General features: G+C 40.4%; 2 protein-coding genes across 4 annotated transcripts in view; one reads left to right on the top strand and one right to left on the bottom strand.

The window, feature by feature from the left end:
- Positions 1-5: 5 nt before the first annotated feature.
- On the bottom strand, positions 6-26957 carry LOC120621692 (uncharacterized). 2 transcript variants are annotated; one of them, XM_039887264.1, is made up of 4 exons: positions 23194-26957; positions 10004-10183; positions 8008-8135; positions 6-183 (listed from the first exon to the last, which is right to left on the bottom strand). In XM_039887264.1, exon 1 carries the CDS (start codon positions 26918-26920, stop codon positions 25865-25867), a length of 1056 nt encoding a protein of 351 aa, XP_039743198.1. In that variant the 5' UTR covers positions 26921-26957; the 3' UTR covers positions 6-183; positions 8008-8135; positions 10004-10183; positions 23194-25864. The 2 variants fall into 2 exon arrangements, with proteins under 2 accessions (XP_039743198.1, XP_039743199.1); XM_039887265.1 differs by lacking the exons at positions 6-183; positions 8008-8135; positions 10004-10183 and adding an exon at positions 12148-12194 and having other exon boundaries at positions 25329-26957.
- The window catches only part of PRKCE (protein kinase C epsilon), a 451351-nt gene continuing 450148 nt past the window's right edge, over positions 26764-27966 (top strand). The window contains exons 1-2 of one of the 2 annotated variants that reach the window (XM_039887263.1): positions 26764-27118; positions 27316-27859. In XM_039887263.1, coding sequence (XP_039743197.1) covers positions 27512-27859 — 348 coding nt within the window. In that variant the 5' untranslated portion in view covers positions 26764-27118; positions 27316-27511. Of the gene's footprint in view, positions 27860-27966 lie in introns of both variants that reach the window. The other variant, XM_039887262.1, reaches the window with a different exon arrangement.

Here is a 27966-nt window from a genome sequence, read left to right as displayed (position 1 = left end):
AATAAGACTTTTTAAACGTAGCCTGTTCGATATCTATGATCCTGGATACATAAGGATCGGTTTCTGAAATTGTTTAGAGATTTTCTTTCTTCTTAATTTACAGTCTCATGTTGCCTTTTGCAGTGGTTCTAGAAGGTCTAGAACTGTCTGCCACAATCATAGTCTGCTCCACAATTTCTAGTTCTGAAAGAATAGTAGAGAATGTGTTACAGTCCGGGATTATTGAAAGGTAAATCAGGTCATCATAATGAGCTGTAGTAATTTACTGTTTACTGTTCACCTACTTTTGATGTCAAATTGTGCTATACAGGTTTAATGTAGGAGATAAAAAGGGTCAAGGTGAATCAATATTCTAAAAAATCTTTTGACGTAATTCCTGCCCACAGGAATTTACAAACAAGACTAGGTACTAGATATAGTCACAAGAGATGGAGACCCATACAAGACAGTCTAGCATCAAGGGTTAGGTTGTGTGTGGTAGTAGACACACTACTCAATAAGGATGACAGTAGGGATTTGGCCAGCAGAGTGTTGGACCTTAATTCTCCTCTCTTCCACCAGGGATATTTGCTTTTCAACCAGGGAAGGAAAAAAGGACTGCACAAAAGTAAATAACCTAGTAAGATTTAAAACATCAGACAACTGGGGGAAATAAAAGTTGGGGTGGGGTCTTTTAAAATTAATGTAGGTTGTAACCTACTCCAAAGGGAAGTAAGATGGTCCAGAAAACAATTCCCTTGGAATTTTGCAAGAGAGCCACTCTCACTGAAAGCTGTTAAAGGATATTTGTAATCACTAAGCATAAAGCAAGCTCCCCACCAAAACTGCCTTTTCTCTCTGAGACATTTGCCCAATCTATTGTTTACCTTTGGAGCTTAAGTGCTGAATTCCAAGAAATTCATGGGATTAGCTTGGAATAATCTGGACATCCACCTGAGACTATGCAATAGGGTTTGGGGGGAGTAGTTAAAACATGTTTTGGATTTGCTTGGAGGTTATTTTCTTGCTCTAAAACATACAACTCCTCGTATGATATTTATTGTTATGTTACCATTTGTATGTTATTGTCTATATTTTCATGTTCTTTCCCTGTGGGTTCTATCTCCTCAGGGAGACTGTAAGAAAAGTAATAACATATTCATTGATCATCGGCTATGTGCCAGGCACTAAGTTAATGCCTTTACATGTGTTTGTGTATTTAACTCACATATTAGCTCAATCAGATGTTGATATTATCCTCTTTATAAATGAGAAGACCAAGGTACGGAGAAGTTACATAACTTATTCAAAGTCACATCAGCTATTAAATTGCAGATTTGGGATTTAAACCCAGTACTCTTAAAGGTATTCACATACCACCAACTCAAAGTATTAAATAAAACAATAGACTAATGCCTGGACTGAAGAATGTGCCTAAAGTAAAGAAAAATCTACTAGAAAAGAAATCTAAAGTTCCCACCACACAGAAGTGGGTTACCATTTAAAAAGTCAAATGTACTTTTAGAATTCAAGCATTTTGTCCCTTAGAGTTAATCACCTAGCAAAGGCAAAAGAGTCTGTTTCAGATCAGAGAATGCATAAATTGAAATTGGGCCTTATTTCATAAATTTGCATATTAGCTCTGCTCATCTACTTTCCCACTATCAGAAACGCTCAATCCTAAACAGTAACATACATTAGCTTCAATGAGCTTCTTTCAATATTTCAGTTAGGAACTTGGAAATTTCCTGTAAAAATAAAAGATCTGCAAACAGACGGAGAACTGCTTCCGTTTCCCAGATGAGAAAGGGGCTTCTTGCTAAGTGAGCTAGAACAGGCTGGTAGATGGGTTCCCAAATTTGGCCTGTCCTGTTACTTTTTCAGTCTGGCTGGGAGCAGCAGCATAATTCCAAAGCAATAGTCCAGAGTAAGTTTGCCAGTCTTATGTGTAAAAGAAAAAAGGTTCAAGGAATTAAAATACTGAGTTTGGAAAAACATTGAATGGATCTTGAGGAGGCATCGGTTAAGGCTAAGGAAGTTAATTGTACAGATTTTTCAAGGAAATGAATATTCAGGCATCATTTGAAGGCATTACAGTTAAATTTATCTTACATGAAGTAAAATTATGGGACCTACATATTAAATTAGAATATATTTTTTATCTTTAGCTTAAAACTGAAACTTGCAGTGTTTTTCCTTTTTTTTTTTACAAATCCTAAAAGTACTTTGTAAAGAATGCAATTAAAAGCAAGATAAAGAAAAAAGAAATTCTGAATCATAGATAAAATACTGTATCTATTACATGGCTCACTGTTCCACTCATTACCTGCCTGGCAAATTCACTGGCTAAAAGATAATCAGTTATATTCATGAGTAGATATATTGCAAAATTTTCTCCTGGTGAGTTCCTCACCCTCAAGTAGTGTCCAAGGACCAGCTTTATTAAAGGTCTCAAATATTCATTATATAGCCTGAGATCCAAACATAGAAATCCCAGAGGGCTCATTTGGATCCTAATGATGGCATAGCTGCTTGAGTTCCAAGGAATAGATGAAATGCAGCATTGAGGGGCCAGAATTATTTTACTCATCACTACAGGGAGCCATGTCTGGAGACTATACATCAGAACTAGTACTCTGTAGTACTTTTGGCCCATTTTCCAGTTTAATGAACTAGAACTATCCTGCAGATGGTTGACTTGAAATACTCATCCAGAATGCCTATAGTCAGAATTTTAATACTAGAAACATCACACACTAAGTGGAATTCAAATTTGGAAAAGCATCGTGTATCAAATCAATCTATGTCCGTGTGTGTGTGTGTGTGTGTGTGTGTGTATGAGAGAGAGAGTCCAGTTTATTGAGTATAATTTACATAAAGTAAAATTCAACTTTTTTATTCTGACAAATGCATACAATCATATAACCACCACAATCAAGGCATAAAACATTTTCATCACCTAAAAAAAGTACCCGTTCGTATTTAATCTTCTCCCCCATTTCCCCCATCTGTTCTCTGTCTCAATAATCTTATCTTTTCCAGAGTACCATATAAACAAAATCACACAGTATATAGCTATGTGAGTCTGGTTTCTTTTAGTTAGTATAGTGCATTTGAGATTAATCTATGTTGTTGCATGTATCACTAGTTTGTTTCTTTTTATTACCAGTTAGCATTCCATTGCATGGATATACCACCGTTTATATTTTCAGCAGTTGATGGACATTTAGTGCCCCCCTGCTCTTTTTGGCTATCATTAATAATGCTGCTATAAACATTTATGTATAAATTTTTGTGTGGACATATATTTTCATTTCTCTTGGGTAGATAAATACCTAGGAACAGGATTGCTAAGTCATATGGTAAGTGAGTGCTTAGTTATATAAGAAACTACTAAATTGTTTTCCAAAGCAGCTGTGCCATTTTCATTCCTACCAGAATGCATGAGAGTTCTGGTTGTTCCACATCCTTGCCAGGATTTGATATTGTCATGTTTTTTTGTTTTTTGTTTGTTTGTTTTTCTTTTTGCCATTTAACTGATGTTTCAGAGTATCTCATTAGGGTTTTAATTTGCATTTCCTTAATGACTAATGTAATGTGTTTTTTTGTCACCCATATATCTTTTTAGCTGAAGTATCTGTTCAAATATTTTGATGATTTTTACCTGGATTTTTTTTATTGTTGAATTATGAGAGTTCTTCATATGTTGTAGATACTAGTCCTTTATCAAATATGACACTGGCTTTAAGAGTTGTCAGTTATCACAGGCAGCTGCCAGCATAATAGCACACAGAAAAATGATTCCTTCTCTGACCATGAAGAAAACACTACCACAAAGGCTAGCTAACAGATGGTATCAAAAACACCATTATTACATACATGAATTTTCCTGAAACCAACATCACTACAAACAGAAAACATACTTTGTAGAAAATGATCTAATTTCATGATGATAAAAATATGAGCTTAAGATACATGAATTTATTACCCTAAAAGAATGCTTTAAAATTGAAAAGGGCTTTAGCAAATAGAAAGTTAGCTAAGCCATATGGCATAACTAGATATTTTGTTTAGATGGGACCATGATCTGAATATAAGAAAATTCAAATGGTTTACCAAGAAAACTCCTGTTAGATCCTACAATTTAGGGAGTTTAGCAGAATAGGTATTGCCCATATAAGGGCCTTTCATAACAACTTGTTGTCACAAGCTTTTGTCAGTTAGGAGACCCAGGTCTATAAGTCTTATAATTTTCAGGCCTGTTTCTAGAAATCATTAGCTAGTACTTCTCGAATTATAATGCACATAATAATTACCATCAGAGCTTTTTTTTAAAGTGCTGATTCCTAGCCCATAGCCTTCAAAATCCCAACTGAATGCGTTTAAGGTAGTGTCTACTTGAGTGTGAGGACACCAGGTGATTCTGATGGGTGTTCACATTACAGAAAGACTGAGCCCATTCTTACTATACACTTGATTTAGAAAACTGAGAGGACTGAGCTGTAGAAATATGGTTTCTAAATATAATGTTTTATGGTGTTCAACCTTAAACTTGCCCTTCAAAAAGGTAGACCAGATATTCATAGTTACTGCTAGCCACACCAACTACTATGGTATAGTTTATTAATTGATAATAGCTTATACTTACAAATTGCTTACTATTTGTAAGATTCTGTGCTAAGCACTTTATATACCTTGGGAGTTTTTTTTGTTTGTTTTTTAAAATTACAATTTGAGGCAGATAGGTAATATATTTATCCTCATTTTAAGATAATGAAACTGAAGCTTAGAGAGAGTGAGTAATTCACCCAAAATTACAGAACACAATTAAATAAATGTATCACAAACCTCAAGAGCTAAAAAAAAATTATATGCAAAATAGTTATATACCTAATTCAACTAAATCTTTATGTATTAGTTATCTATTTCTGCATAGCAAATTACCCTAAACTATTTTTTAATGTTGTAAATATTTTACATAATCTCCTGGTAAATAAGCTGGATGAACTGGAGTCCAGAGAGACAGAATCTGGATATGTAACAGTGCATATTCAAAGATATAGTAAAAATAATGTCCCTAGACTGTTTCATAATGTAGAGAAAATTTCCTGTTGTAAGATAAATAAGGTCTAGGGATGTAATGTATAACATAATGACTATAGTTAACAATATTATATTATATTGTATATTTGGAAGTTACTAAGAGATCTTAAAAGTTCTCATTACAAGAAAATATTTTGTTAGTTGCACATTAAATAATCAATCTTTTTAGAAAGTAAACTTATATAAAATTAGCTCTGTCCTAATTCTAGGAAGTATTGTATTTGTATTCCAACACACAAACCAGCAAAACTTGTTAATTTTATTGCTGGACCTTTAAGTTTGCTTCACCTGCACCAACCTGCGGATAAGGAGGAACCCCAAATGACAACAGGAATTGATGGTAATCACCTTGGAACCTGCTCTTATCCATACCCAACCAGTACTGGCTTGAATCCCATCTCTATCAACTTGAAAAGCTCTGGTCCTGAAAATTCTACCTCTATTCTGTATTAAACTTTTTGGAATAGGCCTGATATCTCAGTTCTGCACTGGTTATTGGTTATTCTTTACCACCCAGGATTGATAGGATCGATTTTGCTTACTTGAGATTTAATATTATTTTTGTGTGTATAAAACATTCAGAGTGGTCTGGGAAATGGCTATTTGCATTTCTAAATATCATCAAAGGAATGAATTAGAAATGCTGTGTTAATGACACGCGTAACCCATCAATATCTTAGTCACTCATTGCAGTTATCCCCTGGTCCATTTGGCAAACATCATGTGTGAGCTATCATGGTAACCTAATATTTGCCAAATACATTAGTGACAATTAAACTGTTTTTCTTTTTTTTTTCAAGCTGTTTGTCTCCTCGCCTCTCTAGATGCTGCTAGTAGGTTCTGCTGGAAATCAAAGTCTAATAAAAGCAGGGCACCTGATATATTTATACCTCGTCTTATGGAACAATATCATAACAATTCAGTAGAAATGTAAGGGAAGCAATGAGGGTAACAGCTAAATTGAACTTATTTTTAACCAACAAACTTCTAGTTGATGATTTACAAATAACAAAAGCCTGGGGAGAAAGGGTGATATCAATTGGAGTTAGTGCCTGTCCAGGCACCATGCTGGACTCTGGGTGAAGAGTGGTGCATGCAGTGGCATAGCCCTGCCTTCATGGTTCTCACTGACCATTACTAGCAACAAACACAAAACTTTGCACAAATCTGAACAAAGTTGTGATGTCAAGAAGACTCATGTCCGGTTGTACCGTTTAAATTTGAATTTATTCTTCAAAAGCTTTATTTGTTAATATAATTATATGATTTAAAATGTGAAAGATACAAAAGGGAATGCTATAGAAATTCTGTCACCTGGGTTCCCCAAACACTTAGTACCCTTCCCTTTGAGCAATCTATTTTACCAGTTTCTTGCATATTCCCCCAGAGAAAATTCTTTGCATATGCAATCAAATGAAATAATATATTTTATCAAACCTAGGATGCCATTGGTTGCAACATGCTCTATTATTTGTTATATAAATATATACTATTATATATAATTACATAGTATATGTTATATACACTATATTATTCTACTACTACAAAAGAAAAATTTAAAAGCCCTGCCAATTAAACTATAATTTCACATCTATTGTACAATGAATTCTAATTTCAGAAACATCAAAAATATAAAAATATGTGCATTTTAGAATCAATCAAATATGTTCTATATTCTTTTTTTAATTTTACACAAAAGATATGTTTATGATTCTGTGTTATACTTGATTCACTCGACAATATATTTTGGAGCTTATTTCATAACAGTACGTAAAGCATTTCCTCCCCTTTTTCATGTGGGAGAACTGTGAAAAGAGGACTTTAATGAGTATATTTTAAGTCAGAAAGTGAAAAGGCAAGGAATAGGACGTTCTTTGGAAAAGATAGTGAATAAACTGCAGATGGCCGAATGAAGAAACACAATAACTTTTATTTTGCTTCTTCTCCAAGGATAAAGGTTTTACAATTGGAAAGTGTAGGACAAATATCATGAAGAAAAACTCAAGTTTTCCATAAAAGAAAAAAAATAGTAAGATGGAATATAGGTTTGCAAGAGTTAAAGTATCTGAGTCAGAACAAATACAAGCCATAGCACTAAAACAAGAACACGGATGTGCAAAACCATTCTTGGGAATTTTTGTTAAATGAAGGAAAGAGGTGATTGCAGATGGGGTAAAAGATTTTTACAAAAGTGGAAATTTTAGATTACAGGAAATACAGACTAGTAAAGTTTTCCATTTACGAGTTTTAAAATACATTATTAAAAATATGGCTTATAAGCATTTAAAAATTAAAAATGCTATCCTTTTTTTTTTTTAATTTAAAAAGAAGAGACTAGAAGGAACCAGATAGGTTTGCTAGAACTGTTATGCCACAGCTGGGCTGTGGCTGTGGTGTGAAGGAAAGAACTAAAGAGATGCTTGCTTTGCCAGCAAATTAAGTGACTGTACCCTGTCAATAGTCAAAAGACTATTCTTTCACCTGATGTACTGTGAAGAACAATATGCATAACTGGGTGAAAAACAGAACTGGATTCAAGTCCTATTTCTGACACTACCTACTGACCTTGGGCACATCACCTCATTTTGTTTTTCCTTCTCTAAAATAAAGAAATTGCATTTATTGATTCCTAAGTTCCTGTCCATGAATTACATTTTAACTATAATCTGGTTATATTCTATGTAACTGTATATTATAACTATGATCTGGAAAATTGGTTGATGTAAGCAAAATATCTGATGTCTTTCATAATATCTTTGTGGGAGTGATGAAAAATGTGGATTGTTATCAAGCTGACAATTCTATACAACATGTTGATCAATAAATCAAATAAAAACCTAAGATTGTGAGAACCATGGTTCAAAATCATCTCAAAGCACGGAAAAAATGCCTGAAATCAATAAAAAGAAATTCGATAAAGCTTACCTTGAACTCCTCTATTTTGATTGCAACAAGTAAAAAAAGTCATTTTTGACGTGGAGAAATCAGAACCCTCATACGTTGCTGGTAGAAATGTAAAATGGTGCAGCCATTGTGGAAAAGTTTGGTGATTTCTAAAAAGTTAAACACAGAGTTGCCATATTATCCAGCAATTCCACTCCCAGATATATATCCATGAGAACTGAAAAATATGTTCATACAAAAACTTGTACATGAATGTTCATAGCAGCATTATTTGTAATAGGCAAAAGTGGAAACAACCCAAATGTCCATCAATTGATGAATGGATAAATAAAATGTAGTATGTTTATACAATGAAATATTATGCATACATTAGAAAGAATAAAGTTCTGACCCATTCTACAATATAGATGAACTGCGAAAACATTATCCTAAGGGAAAGACAGACACAAAAGGCCACATGTTGCATTATTCCACTTATGCAATACCCAGAAAGGCAAATCCATAGAGAAAGAAAGTAATTATTGCTTGGCAGGGGATCAAACTGTACATTTTAAAATAATTAATTTTATAGCATGTGAATTATATCTTAATCTAAAAATTAATTTAAAAAGTATTTACAGAAATTCAGTGTGCAAGACCAGACTTCACAGTTTGATCAGGTGAAAACAAGAAAACTACAATTTTAAGTGGGCTATGAGCCCATAAATCATAGACTGAAATGGCTGCTTAAGAAAGTATGCCATCTTGGGTTTCATTAAAACTTACTGAGAACTCATTCAGAATTAGTCCAAGCTTTTCCAGGATCATCACAACAACTTTGTAAGTGGCTGTAATCATTTTACAGAAGAGGAACCTGTGGTTAAGAAACTTGCTGAAGGGCACCCAACTAGGAAGGAGAGAGCCAGGCTTTGATCTCAGTTTATCTGACTCCAGGGCCTATGTACATGACCACTGTGCCACAATTCCATTAAGAAAAGATGAAAATCTGGAGGTGATAGTCTGACAGCAAATTGTACTGATTATACTTCATCTTCACCATAGTGGCCAGCTTGGGAAACCATAGTGATGGTTTTAAATTATGTCCACAAGCACTTTGATGCTGCTCCCTTCAAAAGGTGAAGCCAGATTCCTCCTTTGAGTGTGGGCTGTGCCTAGTAACTGACCTTCCATAGAATAAGGAGAAAAGAATAGTGTGTGAGTCTGATATTAGAACAGAAAACATATGGCTTCCCTTTTGGTCTCTCTTTCGGATCACCACCTCTGGAGGAAGTAAGCTGCCATGTTTTGAGGACACTCAAGCAGCCCTATGGAGAAATCCACATGAGGAACTAAAGCCTCTGGAAACTGAGGCCTCTTGCCAAAACTCAGCAATGACCCACCAGGCATGTGAACAAGGCTTTTTAAAAGAAGATCTTCCTGTTACAGTCAAGCCTTCAAATGATTGACTCTTGATTGGGACCTCATGAGAGACCCAGAGCCAGAACTGCCCACCTAAGCCATTCCTGGATTCCTAAATTTCTTTCTTTTTGGAGTAATGAAAGTGTTCTGAAATTACATAGTAGTTATGATTGCATAACCTAGTGACTATACTAAAAAAAAAAATCACTGAATTGTACACTCAGAAATGGTCGAAGATAATATACATTTATAGCTTTAAGCAACTAAGTTCTAGAGTAATTTGTTTTATAGCAATAAAGGACCAATATATACATGTTAAGGGAAACTGAAAAATCTAAGTATGTTCCAAGAAGGACACCTAGGAGGGCACTAGGATTTGAAGTCCTGTCACAAGTGGAATGCACTCGATGTGTTTTTGTCCAGAGTAGAGAAGTCTGATGAGGACCTGGTTTCCGTGTGCAAGTATTTTTCAGCTGAGTGCCATCAACAACATGGCTAAGACATCCCTTGTCATGTCCCACCCCTCAAACAACAATTTGGCAATTAGACAAAAGTGCCTTTGTTGGGGCTGTGGGACCTGGCACCACACACCAAGCGGCCTGGGAGGAGTCTCACCCACCTGTGCACTGGGTAATGGGCATATGAACCGTGGTTCCAGCTGTGGACTCTACAGTGGCCTGTGAACCGGCTCCCGCCCTCATGGTCTGGGAGCCCTTGGAAAACACTGTCTTAGGCCATTATGCAGAGATGAGAGAGCTTTTGTGGAAGTCCAGGTTTCCAATGGAGATGTTCTAGCACACTGTTGAAGAAAAAAAAATAATAATGCAAATTTGAACACATTGGAGAGGTTAGTAAAGACTGGAGGAGGTAACTGCTACTTCAGACTCAAAGACAGCGAGCAAAATTTCAAGGAACATGAAAAATCAAGGAAACATGACACCATCAAAAGATCACAATAATCTAATAACCGACCTCAACCACATGCAAATCTGCAATTTACCCAATAAAGAATTCCAAATAGCTGTTTTAAGGAAATTCAACAAAACCAATAGCTGCTTTTTGAAAAGATAAACAAAATTGGCAAACTTTTGCTAAGATAACTAAGAATAAAAAAGAGAAGACTCAAATAAAATCGGAAATGAAAGAAGAGACATTATAACTGGTACTGTAGAAATAGAAAGAATCGTAAGAGACTACTATTAATAATTATATGCCGACAAATTGGACAACCTCTAAAAAATGGATAAATGCCTAGAAACATACAGCCGAATCATGAAGAAATAGACCAGATGGTTTCTCTGGTGAATTCTACCAAACATTTAAAGAAGAATTGACGCCAAGCTTTCTCAAATTCTTCCAAAAAATTGAAGAGGAGGGAACACTTCCAAACTCATTTTACGAGCCCAGCATTACTCTGATACCAAAGCCAGATAAGGGCACTACAAGAAAGAAAACTACAGGTCGATATCCCTGATGAGTATAGATGCAAAAATACTAGCAAACCAAATTCAGCAGCACATCAAAAGGATCATATACCATGATCAATGGTATATGATTTATCCCCGGGATGCAAGGATGGTTCAACATATGAGAATCAATAAGTGTGATACACCACATTAATAGAATGAAAGAGAAATATCATGATCATTTCAATAGATGCAGGGAAAAAAATCTGACAAAATACAACCTCCATTCATGATAAAATCTCTGAGTAAAGTGGGTATGGAAGGAATGTATCTCAACATATTAAAAGCCACATATGACAATCCCACAGCTAACATTATATTCAATGGGGAAAGGTTGAAACTTTTCCTCTAAGATTAGGAGCAAGACAAGGATGCCCACTCTCACTGGTCCTAATTAATATAGTACTGGAAGTCCTACTCAGAGCCATTAGGCAAGAGGAAGAAATAAAAGCCATTTAAATCAGAAAGGATTTCTGATCTCTGTTGAAGATATTATGCTCTTTTATATAGAAAATCCTAAAGATGCCACCAAAAAAAATTTTAGAACTCATCAATGTATTCAGTAAAGTTGCAGGATACAAAACCAACATACAGAATCGGTTGCATTTCTACATGCTAACAATGAAATATCTGAAAAAGAAATAAAGGAAGGCTCTTCCAGCCTATGAAGAATTGGCAGATCTTCTTTATGTGATTTCAGTAGGCAAAATAATGGTGGAGGTAGGTTTAGATTCTCATTTATGTTAGAAGCATTGTCTAACAGTCATAAGTGACCTACATGAGAAGGGGACCTTTAAGAAGAGTTAACAGAAGGTCCCAGCTGATACTTGATGGTACTGTCAGAAATATTGTTGTGTAGGCTCCTACAGAGGAACAAAAGATGTCTAGGGACATCCAAAGGCATTCTCACCCTCCCCCCCAACCCCCACTCCCACTCCGCCGAGGTATAGAGGTATAGTATCCTGTTTTAGGATACTTGTTTACAGCTCAGAGTTATTAGTGTAAATAGATATAAAAAGTTGTTCTCTCTACATCAAACTACAAGCTATTGTGAGTTCAGAATCTCTGACCAGTGCTGAACACTGAGCAATGAGGTGACAGCTAACATCCTGGTGGGGCAAGGGGTTTCACAATATTATTTACATCTGCACTGGCTTCTAGAGTTTTCAATGTACTTTCACATACCTTCCCTTATTTGAGATCCGCATTGAGTAGGTGGCAGGAATGACTCACCTCTTTTGTACGCATGGACATTCAGGCTCAGTGTTGTTAAGTGATTCACTCCGAATCATACAGCTGGTAACTGATCAGGCAGGGACTTAGAACCTAGATCTCATCCCTGTCCTAAAAGTAATGTCACAAGGAAAGTTGAGCTGCAGATAAACAGGTCTTGCTGGGCAGTGACCAGAGAAGTTTTTGGTAAACTTTAAAGCTAATTCGCGCAAACAAACTAGTGAAGGAGAGACTAGTCTTAATGTGCAGTCCCGGAACAGTTTTCCAGAGACAGCCTTCCACCTGCCTCTTTTGATCCAAACTGAAGAAACAAGGGTATGATTGCTCGATTTGAAAATTGGACAGTTGGACAATTTCCTTTACTGGAAAAGACAAATTCTCTCCTAAGGGAGATAGAAGGCAGTGAGAAGGAAGCAAGATTTTCCCCAACTATGGGGTGCAAGAGAGAAATTGGTGATAATAAAGAAACTAGGGGTTAAAAACATATGTTCCTTATGGCAAGCTTAACCTTTTTCTCTTAAAACTTTAGCTGGTGCTCTCAGGAAAATTTCTTGTAAGTATTGGAGGGAAAGGGATGCTTTGGTTTTGTTCCTAGTTATGTCACCCTGAAAGATACTGGCCCAGTTCAAACACGGTGAGCATAATTTTTACAGGGTAGTGTGTTCTACAGGCCGAGGGAGGGTGGGCTGGAAGTATAGGGGAAGCGGAATAGGAAAAGTCAAGAGAACAGCCTCCTTTTTCGAATAGACTTTCCGCTCGCACCTGTACTGGTCACCAGACCTGGGTTGAAATATGCCCCCCACACCCAAGGCAGGCAACTAGTCTTACTTTTTCACTTCCAAATGATCTGTGGTCCCAGAGTGACCAAGCAGCTCAGGTATCCAGTGAGCCATGTTAAAGCTCTGTCTTTTCATATTCACAGTGGCATTTCTTCCTTAACAATTAGCCCAGACCTATTTTATCAGAGGGTTGGTTGCTCCCTTCCAGAGACTCTGGAGACATTCTGCTGCTTGTGGAGGAGGAGCTACAGAGAAGCATGAATCCAGTGCTTCCTTCACTCATCCTTTGCCTTCAATCTTGAGCCTTTTCTAACTTCCACAGGGAAGTAGCAACTTCGTATGTAGAAAACATGGGCTTTGGAGTCAAACAGACCACTCTGAATCCTGTTTCTGTCACTTACAAGCTGTGTAATCATGGGCACATGACTACTCTTACCTCACGTGATTTTTGTGAGAATTGAAGAGACTATGTATGTAAATATCTAACACAAGGCCAGGCTCAAAGTACTTGCACAACAAACATTAGTTCCTTTGCCCCAAACTTCTATTCCTAGCTCTTCACTAGTCTCTGACTATGTCAGTTACCTGGGCAGGGTCACCTGGGGGAGTGAATCTAACAAATATGTCTTTCTTCATATGGAAACTTGAAGGTTCTTTGTGAGACAGGGTTCTCTGAGTTGTACAACTCAGGAATGAGATACGTTTGTACTGAACAATCTATTGTACTGTTTCATCTGACTTCCTATGTCACAGGGCACACATCTGAAAGACACATGGCCAAGGCAAGGAACAACATCTCTAGCCAGGGTTGGGATGATATGTGTGGCTAGAAGGAGTTATGTTTGTCTTTGAGTATGGATCAAGGCACAAACTAACTAGCCCACTTATGGTCAAGACTGAGGCTCTGAAGAAAGGCCGACTCTTGTAGAGTTAATGAACTCCTTATCGTGACCCAAAGACTTTCCTTTCTGGGTCTTTGTTTCATATAAACACTCAGCAAGTCCATGCCATCTGTCATAGCTTCCTGTGGCTGCTGCAATAAATTACTATAAACTGGGAATTTTAAAGCACCGGAAATTTTATTCTTTCACAGTTCTGGAGGCCAGAAGTCTGAGATCAAGGTGTCAACATGACCTTACTCCCTCTAGAGTCTATAGAGGAAAATTCTTCCTTGCTTCTTCCAGCTTCTGGGGGTTGTCAGCATTCTCTGACTTCCTTGGCTTGTGGCCTCATCACTCTAATCTCTGCCTCTGTCTTCACATCACCTCACCTCTGTATGTATTTCAATTTCTCTCTGCTTCCCTCTTACAAAATACTTCTCACTGAATTTAGGGCTCAACTGGATAATCCAGCATGATTTCTTTACCTCAAGATCTTTAACTTAATTATACCCGCAAAGGCCCTTTGTCCAAATAAAGTAACAGTCACAGTTCCAAGGATTAGGTTCCAGAGATTAGGACATGGACATATCTTTTGTGGGGGGAAGGATGGTACCATGCAACCCACTACATCACCTAAACCCTTTTAGAGAGCTGACTAACTAATTCATAACAATGTGAGTCTAGGTATTACTAATTCTTGGTCATTTGTCTTATAAATATCATATAGACCAAAAAGAAAAGGGCAATGATTAATTCAAAAGGAAAAATAACCCTAATAGTGGTACTTTAGGTACTACCAACGAATGGTTTCTTTTCAATATTTTCTTCCCAAAAGCTCCCCCCAAAGACTCCCCTATTCCCACCTCTTACTGTATAGTTTTATGTCATATGCTCATTCTTCAACTAATCACAGGCAAAGAGGATGCATTATATATCCCATGATTGGCTTAGCATCTCATACTGATCAAGAATTCACTCCTGGGGCTGGGGAAGTGGGGAAGATCCAGCCTCTGAGAAACAGATAACCTCCCATCAATAGTAGAACAAAACAATCCCAACCATGCACATTGGTCCACCACTTGCAATATACCAAGTTGTGGGCATTTGGCCAGAAGATACAGAAAAGCACTTATCACTTCTGCATGTGCTGTGCTATCTTGACACTTCTGAAATGTGAGAGGCTATGAGAGAAGACATTTGAATGATTTGCAGCTGGATCTTTCTTTAAATATTCTTTCAAAAGACACCTACCTTGTATAAGGCAAATAACCAAACATTGCCACTCAGTATTTTAAAAATACTGAGGTTTCACAGCACCAGGGGAAAAGCTCTTTTCAGAACTCAGAATGTCTCTTTAGAAAAATCATAGGCTATCCAGATATGGTTGAAAATGGGTTGGCAAGAAGTTAGAGGAAGAAAGACCGAGAGATCTGCATTTAAATCAGCCTGGAGACTGCAGGGAAATTAGCCACATCTGACTCAGCTGATTTTGAACCTGTGACCTGCAGGTAAGGAGTAATTCTTCTCCCTCCAGAGGAAATGTCAAAATGGCAGTTTTCTCAAAGCAGTCCCTGACAGATTTCAAAAATAATATTCCAGGGTGTCAAACTATCTTTGAATTTTAAATAAATGATGAATAATATTTAGTAAATTATGTCCTATGCAATGTTTGGGGTATTATTATGCTATATATTAATTTATTTTTTTAACTTAAATTTAAATTTAACTGGATGTCCTATATATTACCTGTCAAGCTTACTGAGCCTAAATTGATTTTATGGATTTAATGCAATAGCAAAGTCCCAGCAGGATTTTTGGTAGATATCGGCAAGCTGATTCTAAAATATAGATGGAAAGGCAAAGGACCTAGAATAGCGAAAATAATTTGGAAAACAAAAAAAAAAGAGTTAAAGGATTCACCTTACATGATGTTAAAACTTTATCTAAAGCTAAGTAATCAAAGCAATGTGGTATTGGTAAAAAGATCAATGGAATCAATAAAATAAGGGAGTGCAGAAATAGGTCCTCGCAGATATGGTCCATCGGTTTTTTAAGATAGTTTTACTAAGATAAAATTTATATAATATAAAATTTATAATAACTTTAAAGTGTATAATTCATGATCAACTGATTTTTGACAAAAGTCTAAAGGCAATTCAATGGATAAAGAATAGCCCTTTTAACAAATGACACAACTAGATATCCAAACACAAAAAATGAACCTCAACCTACGCTTAAGGGCATAATTTATATATATATATATATATATATATATATATATTTATTTATATATATATATATTATATATATTTATATATATATATATATATATATATAAAACCCTCAAATAGATCATAGATCTAAATGTAAAACCAAAAAGTATAACTTTTTTATTTAAAAAATCATAGAGGATTGTGACCTTAAGTTAGACAAAAAGTTCTTCTATGTGACAGAAAACCGATCCATAGAGAAAAATAATGGCAAATTGGACTTCATCAAAATTAAAACTCTTTAAAAGCCATTCTTAAGAGAATTAAAAGACAAGTTAAAACTGAGAACATATATTAATAAATCACATATCCAATAAAGGACTTGCATCTCAAATACGTAATAAACTTCAAAACTTAACAGTAGGAAAACAAAAACCCAGTTTAAAAAATAGGCAAAATATTTGATACACATGTCGCCAAAGAAGATATAGGGATTGCTGATAAGTACATGAAAAAATACTCAACATGATTAGTCATTATGAAAATGCAAATTAAAATCACAGTGAGATACCACTATAAACCTATTAGAATGACTAAAGTTTAAAAGGAACGGCAACAAATACAACTGAAAATACCAAGAGCTAGTGAGGAAGCAGGAACACCCCGAACTCACATACATTGATGGTGGGAATGCAAAATGGTACAGACACTCTGAAAACAGTTTGGCAGTTTCTCATAAAGTATATGTTTACTATGTAATCTAACAATCCTGCTCCTAGATATTTACCCTTAAGAAATGAAAATTTATGCTCACAAAAACCTACACATAACGTTTATGGCAGCTTTGTTCATAATTACCTCAAAGTGGAAACACCTTACATGCCCTTCAATGAGTGAATGGCTAATTAAGACATAGCACATCTATTCAATGGATCACTATCCAGCAAAAACTACAACAAAAAAAAGAGAAACAAACTATTGATATACTCAACATGATTGAAGCTCAGAAACATTTTGCTAAGTGAAAGTGAGAAAAGGTGACACATGATATGGTTTCATGTATATGACATCCTGGAAAAAGCAACACTGTAGTGATGATGTAGTGATCAGGTGGATAGAAATGTTAGGCTCTAGCAGATTCTCATCACCACGAGAATTTTTGGGGGGGACGGAAATGTTCTGTATTCTGATTGGGGTAGTGGTTGTGCAAGTCTATATATGTGTTAAAACTCATAGAAATGTACACACACACATACATTTTACACTTTGTAAACAAAATAAAAAGAGGATACATATATTGAGGATGTGCGCTCAAATGTTTAAAATGTTAAGGACGCACCATCAGAAAAGTTTGGAACTGAGACAGTCCTCTTTTTATAGTTGGAGAAATTGAGGCCAGAAAGTGAAAGTAACTTAATCAAGTCCAAAGAACTATGAAGCAGGGACAAGAGCAGATTTTCTTTTCGGAAATGTATCTGGTGCCTGTCTCTCACCCCAGGCCCAATCAGCCAGGTTTAATCTGGCTTCCGTTTTTCTTTAGGCAGTTTCTAAATTCAGAGTTTTCTGTGAGAGACACAGTAGAATCATTGTTACACATATAAGTTGAAATAAAATCATTACGAATGAAAAGATATATATCCTGTTTCACAGAGTGGTCAGCATGAGCCCGGCTCCTGATAGACAGACCAATGGCTATTGAGGGAGATGTCTGCAGGATGCCTGAGATTGCAAAACAAGCAAGCAAGCAAACAAACAAACCAACAAATGATGTGCTCTGGACCTAGATAGACCAGTTGTGCCTGAATCCAGGCTCTGCTATCTACTAGCAGTGAGACCCTTGGTACATTGCTTAGCTTTTCTCTACCTCAGTTGCTTCATCTGTAAAAAGTGCCCAAATTGTATGTAATACTGAGAGATAAAAACAACAACAACAACAACAAAAAGCTCACCTGCAATTATAGTATGGCATAGTACTTTTTCTACTGACATTATAAAATGCTAAAATGTGATTTTAAAAATGTGTCTTAAAATTGAAGAAATATGGTAATATCTACTTCCTTGGGTTGTTTTGGTGATTAAAGGAATTGTTAAATGTTACTACCTGGCACATAGTTCTCAACCGAAAGTTGTTAGATATCATTATTGTTATCGTTACTACTACTACTATTAGTATTTTAAGAAACAAATAGCGGAACTTGCATTGTAATACATTGTAAAATGCCTCTCCCTCTATACCTTGCCTTCTGTATATCCTATTCACTTTGCTGTTGAATTTTCATGCTCTTTGGTGACAGGCAAACACAGAACATGTGGATGTCACCAAGGGAAAATGTGGGAAACATTCGCCACTTCTCTGTCTCTCTTGCTAGAGAAAAACCACAATGACACGCTACATATAATGTTGGCAAGGTCAGTTCTTGAACTGTTTCCATCTTGTAAGAACACTGGTTCTCATGAGATGAGGGAACCAGGGTAGGAACTCGAGCTAATAGAGTAGTGTGTGTGTCAGTTCTATGCTGAAGGACAGGAAACAGGAGGCCATGTCCCAGGTGGCAAGAGCATAAAGCTGACCTACAGTTATGGTTCTGTCATTTGCCAACCATGCAACATTAAGCAAGTGGCTCAATGCCATTCCATCTCAGTTTCTTCTCTGAGACAGAGATAAATAATTATTACTTTATAGCCACTAGGTGGTAGGGGGGAGGTAGAGTTACCCATAAATTAGGGTTCCAGTTGGGTTAACTGGCTGGAAAACTCAACCATGGCTGCAAGAGAAGCTGGTTAGCCACATAATTTGTTTCCTTATTATTTATATTTTATTCAAGTTCCTTGAATTTTTCCTGCAGTCCTCTATCTGTAGAAAGAAGCAGGTCTGGAACATCCCAGACCTGGTCTCGGGGCCATTCCAGTGGGGTGCTGGGCCCAAGCTGAATCTCTTTGTGTGCCTGGACCCTTCACACCAAAACCCCATTATCCAAGAGCCACGTGGTTAAAAGGCTACCTTGAGGAGCTATCAGTGCTAGAGATAGAAAGGATTAAAAAAAAAAAGTTCCTTAGGAACTGACTGAGCATAGTATACAAGGGAATTTCTCGAGAACTACTCTGTGTCAGGTACTGTACCTACCTGTAATACAATACCCATTGTTATTCCTTAAGGTAGTTGTCACAACCCCCTTGTTGTTACATCTGAATAAACAAGGGCCCATTCAGAGGAAGGTAATTTGCCCAAGATCCTAGAACTAAGTCCCTGAATTTCTAAGCTGGATTCGACCCTACACTGCCCTGTGCTGAAGCGACAGGCACTGCACACGAGCCCAGTCAGGTTATGCAGGTGATGGGGCAGTAATGCTCATCTTTTCTTCCTTCCTAAGTGGTTGTGGGTTTGGTGGTGAAAATGCTGAGAGAGCCCTGCTGATGGCCTCTGTTGTCTCTCCCACCCCCTACCCCCAGAAGAAGTCCATTTATCTGCTGGAATTAGAGGAGCAACCTCTAAGAAGGCCCCAATCCCCTCCTGCTCCCAATATTTCCCATGCTGGGATGACTTATCCAGTGGGGTTCCTAGGCCATTTCTCACGACCCTTACCTCAGCTTCAGGAACTGACCCACAGTCTAAATCAAGAAAAAGGCAGGATAGGTCTCTCTGGAGGCTCCTAACATCCATTTACCTTTGAATTCTAGCTTCTTCAACACCCAGACTACATCTCCCTCATCTGTTTTTCCTGAACCCAGCATCGATCTAACTGGCAAATGGATAGTCTGTTGCTCTAATGCAGTGGTAGCAACTTCACTTAGAATTCTTCACTTTGAGGGCTAGTCATTTTTTTTTTTTAAATGACAGTACAGTTTTTTCATATAGCAGGTATGCATTTGCTGACTGCATTTGCCCCCTGCTTATGATGGGCATGTGGATAAATGGTCCCACGCCATAGTTTGCCCCTTGACTTATCTAAGTAATCTTAGCGCTCCTAGTGTTTGTAGCCCAAGTTGGTGGGGAGCAGGAAAAGCCGATGCATTTAGAACCGCGGGAGCACCGGGCTGGGCGCGCCCAGGCCCGCCAGAGGGCACTGTAGGCTCGCGAAGCCGGGCTCGGTGGCCGCGGGCCCCGAGGTGCAGTCTCCACACTCCCCAGCAGCTCAGTGACTTCACTACAGTACCCAGCTGCGGTGGCATTCAGTGAGCCAACCATCGCCAAGGCGCTCATCTGAGCGAGGAAGGGCGTAACTAACAAGATTTGTTACACTCTTCTTATTTCAAAGTGCCATCCTTGTGACAAATATTTATAGAACACAAAATTGTACCTACTATGTCTAAGATACTGGAGAGTAAGTATGGAGATGAGTCACTGCGTCTCTAAACAGACTTTTCAGAGAAGTGGCAGAATTAAGACAGGTACCAAATACATAGATTGCAGTGCAGGCAGAGGTAAGAGCTGTAAAAGAAGTGAGGAGGAAGGGGAGAGAGTGTTCAGGAAGGAGAATCTACAGCTTCAGCTAAGAGAATAAAGACCTGGTCCATGGAGGTTTTGGGTCTCCCAGGAGGGAAGGATTTGCCACCCTGCATCACGTACTGGTTGCAACAGATCCTGTGAGTTTAACCAGTTCTGGTTTTACATTTATTATACCCACATGATTGATATCTGTGACAAAAAGAACCATTCCCTGCCCTGGAGCCCTAGTATCTTGATCCTGAAAGGTAAATTAGAAGTAGAACTGGATTAACCAAATGTCCAGAATGTGTTAGAGATGTGTAACCTAATCCGAACAGACATATCAGTCATTCTACTAATTGATAAGCTATCCAGAGGGAGCCTGCAGAAACAGCTGTTACACTTGGTACAGGTATCATAAAACCATATGCTGTAAATATATCCAATTGGTGTTAGGAGAGAAGATGCAAAACAGAGAAACAACAAAGTCCCTTTGTTTTAAAGACACATACCACCAAAACAACTTCAGAAGAACTCTATCAATATCATAGTCCTCTGAGAATTATTGTAAGTTTATGATGTCCTACTGCAGTGAAGACTATTAAATTCGGAACCAACAAATTAAAACAAACTTAGACCTTGGATTTTTTGTTTCCAAAGAATTAAAATATAATTGGAGTTATTACCAGTAAATGGCATTGCATTGGTTCCAGCACGACAATGTAGACAAATCAGTAAAATTAAATTAGGAAGTGAGAGTTGGATTTAGACCTCTAATCAGTGTTTTGATTATTAAAATTTTTTTTCTTGTATGACATGTCAGTTAACTTCTCGGTCTGTTTCCTCATTTAATGGAGGAATTTAATCATAATAAAGAATACAGGCCAGGTGATTGCTCAAATCTTGCAGGGTGTATGTAACAAAAGGTTTTACTTAGTTCTGTTGCGTCTAAATACCTCCTTAGTGCTGGCTTGGTTCTGAATCTCTTGAAGGACCTGCAGGTCCTATGAGATTGGACATATTGAGGAAAAGGAAAAAGTAGCTTAAGTGGCTGCTAGTTCTGATAATAGGCAGGATTCTCCATGTCATCTGAAGTGCTCTGTATGCAGTAGCCTAGGCCATTGATTATGATCACTGTGACCTCTAAATTACTACAGCACTTTCTGACCATGACATTTGTCTGTTATTTACTTTGAACTACCTTGAGTTATCTTTCTGCACCAGATATTTGAAGATAGGGTCTGTGTCAGTTTTCAGTGCTACTCACCAAATATTCCAGGCTCCTCACCACTGTGGATGGGAGATCTTCTCAGCCCCTTTGTGGTCAGGAGAGGGAGGCCACATGACTGGTTCTAGCTAACTAGTGAGCAGAGGTGATGGATAACAGTGACTACTTAAAAGTGGACTATTTAATTGCCTGAGTAAGACCTTCAGGAAATTTTGTTTTCTGCCTATGACCAGCTATGTTCCAGATAGTGTAACTTTTCTGTCAGCCTCTATACAGGAGCGAGAATGGTGTTATGTGGACCAGAGCTTCCAGGCAACCCACCATGGACTTATAGAATAATCTTTGTTATTTTAAGACCTTGGGATTTGGAGAGTTATTACAGCAGCAAATTCTGGCCCATCCAGACTCATAAAGGGTCATTGTGTCATCATCTGTTTCCTTTGTGCTCTAAATGACATGGCACTCAATACTGACTGCTAAATAAATAATTGAGTGAATTGCTCTTCCAATCTCTCCCAGTAGAGTAGGAATCATCCATAGATCTATTTGTCCTCCTTAGAGCACCTGCCCCAGGATCCTGGACATAGCAGGTACTTAGTAAAGACTTGTGGATTGATTCATGAACTTAAAAGTCCCAAGATGCAGGCCAATATCCAATATCAGGACCAAAGAAGATGTGGCATGTGATGTTATTTTCTATATGGTGCCTGAGGGAGTGAGGTGCATGGTCAAGATAACTGAGGAAGGAGGGGCACCAGGCCATCCCTTGCCCATATTCATCTTAAATCTCTACACTGTTCCATCTGATCCCTCCACCTCTGTGCGGGTGTAAGTGAAGCTTGGTCTCTGGGTCATTGCAACAGAGTTCAGAGAAGAGATAGGACCAAAATAAGAAGACATGCAGGCAGGTGCGAGCCAACAACAAAAGAGTAGGCCTGGTGTGGGGTTAGAAGTGAGGCTGGAACTCACGTTGGGGCTAGGCTGGGGCAGGGCCACACTGACAAAACTCTGGAAGGTTTTTATGGAGCTGTACATTCTATCCTATGGCCCAGGTGGTTGAATTCTGTTCCACGGAACATGTGCGGAATGTCTGACAGATCCTGACCAGGCAGGCCTTTGCAGAAGCCATTAACATTCTGTAAATGGCAACGACCAGTACAGCAACAAGGACATGAATATTAATATGCTAGTCTAAGGTTCTGGCGCCTCCTCCCTGCTTCTTTTAGCCGATCTAAACAATATCCTCAGACTGTTTCATTTTTTGATCAGATGGAGTATAAATCATCTTCAGATTTGGATCTTCTATCTCTCTAGCATCTGTTTTGGGGTGAGTCTTTTGGGGGGAAATTATAGAAGAGAAATATATCCATTTCCGCAAAATTGCTTTTTAAAAATATTAACTCCAGTTCTGCAGCTGCCACAATTTAGAATGATTAGTGTCTCTCAAGAAAAGAATTCAAACCCATTTGCGGGCTCTGTGAGGCCTTAATTATATGGTCCTACCCATTTCACGTTCTTTTACTGCCTGCCACATGCCAGGTACAGGTGGTCACTTACTCATTTCAAACAGCCATGCTCTCGCCTACCTGCACTCTGCACACTCTGTTCCCATTGCCTCCAAAGCTCTTCTCTCTCCTTTTTGCCTCTGGAGGAACTCCTCCAGGAAAGCCTAGACCTTGTGGGTGGTGGACTCCCAGGCAACTCCAGGTGAAGGGCTGATCCTTCCTCTGTGCTCTCCAAGAGGCTGGTGCACTCCTACATCTACAGCAGCACTTATCACACTGCCCTGGGGACTCCTGCTTTTTCTGTCCTTTTCCCCATGACCACTAATTTTAAAAGGAAAGGAGCACCATCTTGGTCATCTTTTTCAAATCCTTATATCATTTTTCTTCCTTTCCTCTTCCTTGTCCCAAAGATCACAAAATGACTAAGCCATAGTTGGAACCCAAAGGGCTTTTCACTCAATGTCTATGCCAATGACTGTTCTGTCTTTCAGGACCATATGCAGGGGCCGAGAGAAGGATGACATAGACAATAATTATTGGTTGGAAATTTTCATTCTAAACATTCCTCCCTGCAAGGGCTTCCTTTTCCTTTTCACATGAAATCTGGAACAAAGAGTTATTTTAGACCACCCAGGTAAATTTAAGGGTTCTCTCTAAACAGCCTCATACCTGGTATCTCCATGGTGCTCCTGGAGAATACATATTTTCATTTAGCCAAGTTTGAGAGGACGGAGATTAAGAGATTTGTTTAGAAATGAAGAAGAAATAAAGGCAGGAAATCAGCAATGTTTGCATATAAAGTACCAGCATTCTTTCTTTTTATTTAAATGTTCATCCAATACAAAACAGGCAGTTTGTCCAAGTCTTGTAGTTACACTCCCCCACCACCCAAGATAGAAAGACTTGTCATTGAAAAGAGAGGTCGCACTGGTATTGGTTGTACCTGAGAATTGCAGTCTGATTATTCACAAGCAGTCTGTTAAGAGGCCGATGCTGTCTTCCTGAAACCTTCCTCAGATTAAAAGGAAACAGCATTGGAAATTTGTAGATTATTGGTTTTAAGACTGCCTACTTACTGGCAACAGACCTTATTTAATCTATTTGAGAGCCTTGCCTGGAATGGGAGAGTATATGATCTCATGCAAAAAGTTCAAGTTCAGCGTATCCATAATTCTAAACTCATCTCCTGTTTAACACATTGAAGGATTTTGGCCAATGTTTTTCAATCTCTATGTTTGCATAGTAAGATAGATCTCACTCAGAGAAAGACTAGGTGTGAAACGCAGATCACTCAAGGATCCTTAACTTCATGAAATCCTTGCCTTTCTAGACTTCCCAACAGAGTCGGGGTTACAGTGAACCACCACTCGTCTTGGGTACAAAATTTCAGGGGTGCCAATAAACTCAGCAATACAAATAATATTTTAATGCAATATTTAAAATTAGGATGTTATGTTCGTGCTGGATTTTTACATTACTTTTGATTTTTAAAAAATATTGCATTAAAATATTTATCTTGATTATTGAGTTTATTGTTACCCTTTAAGTTTTGCCTCTTCGTCAAGTATCTCATTCATTTCATTATAGTGCTGGCCCTGCTTCCCAAATGCATTTTCAGAAGATAAAGCCATATTCACCATTGCCTTCCATCACATGCCCCGTGAAGGAAGGGAAAGTTTAAGAACAGAATGGTGGAAATAAAAAGCAAAGAGGAAAAAAGTTCTGATGATCGAATAAATAAAAATTAAATAGCATTGAGACATCCCACTTGTGCTTTGTTAAACAAACATGTTTTCAAATATAATCTCCAGCTGATGGGGGTGGTCAAGCAAAGGCATAACTTTTATATCCTGTCTTTCTGCGTAAACCATCTCCTTTGTCCCTAAGCCTGCATTTTAACACTCCTTCTACTCAGCTGTCCCATTCAGTAGGTTGAGAGTAGAATTAGAGAAATTACTTGTAAACTCTGGGAGAGCAGCGACTGCAGGCATTAGGAGACAGAGGATCTGCTACAGTCTGCTGCCTTGGAACTTTTCTGATAATTTTTGCTACCTGTGTGCTGCACTAGTTATCATACTGTTCCAGGGGACTGCCTCCTTCCTTTCCTTAAGCCACAGGCAATGATAACCTTTTCCCACTGAGAAAAAGTGATCCAGAGGTGGGTTTTACATTTTGTTTTACACTATCCAGTCCCGCCAGATAAACACTCAGCTTACCACAATTCCTACGAACTCCCTAACTTGACTTGGCACACGAGTGAGGGCCGAGGTTTTCTTTTCCCATTTGCACAACCCCCCTTCGCAGGTTACGGAGATGACCTCTTCCAGGCGCAGTCCTTCGAGTATTCCAGCCAGGGCAGCGCCGGGGCCCTCGGCGCTCTCCGCCCAGCCTTCCCAGGTCCGCGTCCCACGGCGCGGGGCCGTCCCTGGCGGGGCCGCCTTCCCGGTCCCCGTCTCCCGGCGAAGGAAATTCTTCCCCAGCAGCCCAGGGCTCGCCTCACGTGACCAGCCGCCGCGGCGGCTGCCAGAGAGAGTTTAAAGGTTACGGAGGAAATTAGCACGGACACAGCCACTCACCCGTCCCCCCACCCCCCACCGCCCGAAGCGCGCGCCCCGTTTTCCCGCAGCTCGGACAGATGCTGTCAGTGCGCTGATCAGAGCCATGTCCCCCAAAACGGTACAGACAAGGTCCAGAGTAAATATGAAGTCACTTTGTAAAAAATAAACAAATGGAGCCGTGGTCTACTAAGCTTTCAGTTGTCAACAAGTTCTCGCAGCCTGAGAAGTCCAGGACAGATCTCAAAGGGGAGATGGCCCCAAAGAAACAAAAAAGAGAATAAATGTGTAAAAACACACACCGAGCTTTGCACGCCCCTCCCTGTACCCCTCCCCCACCACCGCGGAGCCCAGCGTCTCTGGACAGAATGACAGACAGACCGGCCAATACTCCGCGGGCTGCCCTCGCCTGCCGCAGCCCAAGTGAGGGTGGGGCTAGGGGAGGGTCCCGAGTCTTCTCCAGCCGTGCGACCCCCGCCACTCCCCCACCCGCTGTTCCAAAAGACACTGTTGGCCACAGAGCTCTGGAGAGATGTGCCGCTCGCTCCTCTCCGGTGCAGAGCAAAGACCAGGTACCCACAGCCCGGGCCCCAGCGCCGCCACTCCACGGGATCCCACGCACGGTCCCCGCGCGGCTCCCCCGCCCGCCGCCGCCACCCGGGCAGGCTCGCCCGCTCTCGCTCGTCCTCTCGTCGGCTCACTTTTCCCGTATTGCTCCCCCAACCGGCAAAACTTTCTATTTCCCTAAACACAGGAGCGCGCGCGCGCGTGCACACGAACACATACACACACACACATACACACACACGCGCGCGCACACACACACACGCACACACACACACATTCTGACGTCTTTTGCGCATTTCCTGCATTAGAGGGAGGGAGACTCGCTCGCACACCGACGGAGGGAGAAGGGACCGAGGGGGAGAGACCGCGGGCAGGCGGCGAGCGAGCGGCAGCCGAGAGCGGGGACGCTGGGAGCGCGGCGGGCGGGCGCCGGCGCCCAGGAGGTGGGGCCGCGCGGAGTCGCAGTCCCGGCCCCGCCGCGGCGCTGCGCACCGCCCGGTGCCGGCCTGCGCCCCGAGCCCGAGCGGCGGCCACCCCGACTCCGAGCCCGCGCGGATGTGAGATTCCGGGCTCCTGGCGCCTCCGGATCGCTGACTGCGGCGCGGCGCTGCTTTGCCCAAGAGGCGGCGGCTGGGCTGGCTGTGAGGCTTGTGGATTTTTAAAAATTTGGCTCCGAGGAGGATCATTTCCTCTCGACATGCATCCCTCCGGATAGACTGAACATCCCTGGGTCCATCCTCCTCCCCGCGCGGTCAGAGGCAGGCGCTGGGTGTGCGAAGAGGATCCGGGTTGAAATCTGCGCCCCCGGTTCTCGTCCCCGCCCCGTCCCACCGCCCCCTCGCCCTCCCGGAGCCGAAATTTCCCGGGGATTATGTTTCGGAAAGGTAGGTAAGCGCCGGGCGCGGCGCCCGCTTCCCTGCAGCCCGGACCCGGAGAGCCAGCGAGGCGGCGAGACAGCCCTCACGGCTGGCAGCGGAGCCGACAGCTCCTCTTCTGGAGGTGCTGCTGGTGGTAGGGGGGGAGAGACTTGCTCCAAACACGGACGTCCCCCAGCTCTCCCCCCCTCCCTGTTTTCCGTTAGGAACCGGGCGAGGAAATACATGCACTCGCTGAGAATCGCCCGCGGCATCGCGCAACGCTACAAGGTGTAGGGAGAGTGCGGGGTGGGGCGACAGGGGACCCAGGAGTCTCTGTGGCTCCGAGCGCCGGGGCGTCGGTTCATCATCCTGCCTTCGGGGCGGACGGAGTGACCCCGGCCCCCACTCCCCGCCCCGACCATGGTAGTGTTCAATGGCCTTCTTAAGATCAAAATCTGCGAGGCCGTGAGCTTGAAGCCCACAGCCTGGTCGCTGCGCCATGCAGTGGGACCCCGGCCACAGACTTTCCTTCTCGACCCCTACATCGCCCTCAACGTGGACGATTCGCGCATCGGCCAAACCGCCACCAAGCAGAAGACCAACAGCCCGGCCTGGCACGACGAGTTCGTTACCGATGTGTGCAACGGGCGCAAAATCGAGCTGGCCGTCTTCCACGATGCCCCCATCGGCTACGACGACTTCGTGGCCAACTGCACCATCCAGTTTGAGGAGCTGCTGCAGAACGGGAGTCGCCACTTCGAGGACTGGGTAAGTCGGGCGCTTCCCAGTCCAGGAGCCCAGCTGGGGGTCCAGGTGGAAGTGGGGTGGGGGGAGGGAGACTAATGGCCTTAGCCATTGGTCGTGGGGCGCGGGGA

This window comes from Pteropus medius, unplaced genomic scaffold, assembly GCF_902729225.1.
Source record: "Pteropus medius unplaced genomic scaffold, Ma_sr-lr_union100, whole genome shotgun sequence".
In the NCBI taxonomy this organism is placed as follows: Eukaryota; Metazoa; Chordata; class Mammalia; order Chiroptera; family Pteropodidae; genus Pteropus; species Pteropus medius.
This window is presented reverse-complemented; position numbering and strand designations above follow the sequence as displayed.

Bases quoted from the DNA above. Each gene is read 5' to 3' on its own strand.
- LOC120621692 (XM_039887264.1), bottom strand. From the start codon at position 26,920: ATGATCCTCCTCGGAGCCAAATTTTTAAAAATCCACAAGCCTCACAGC.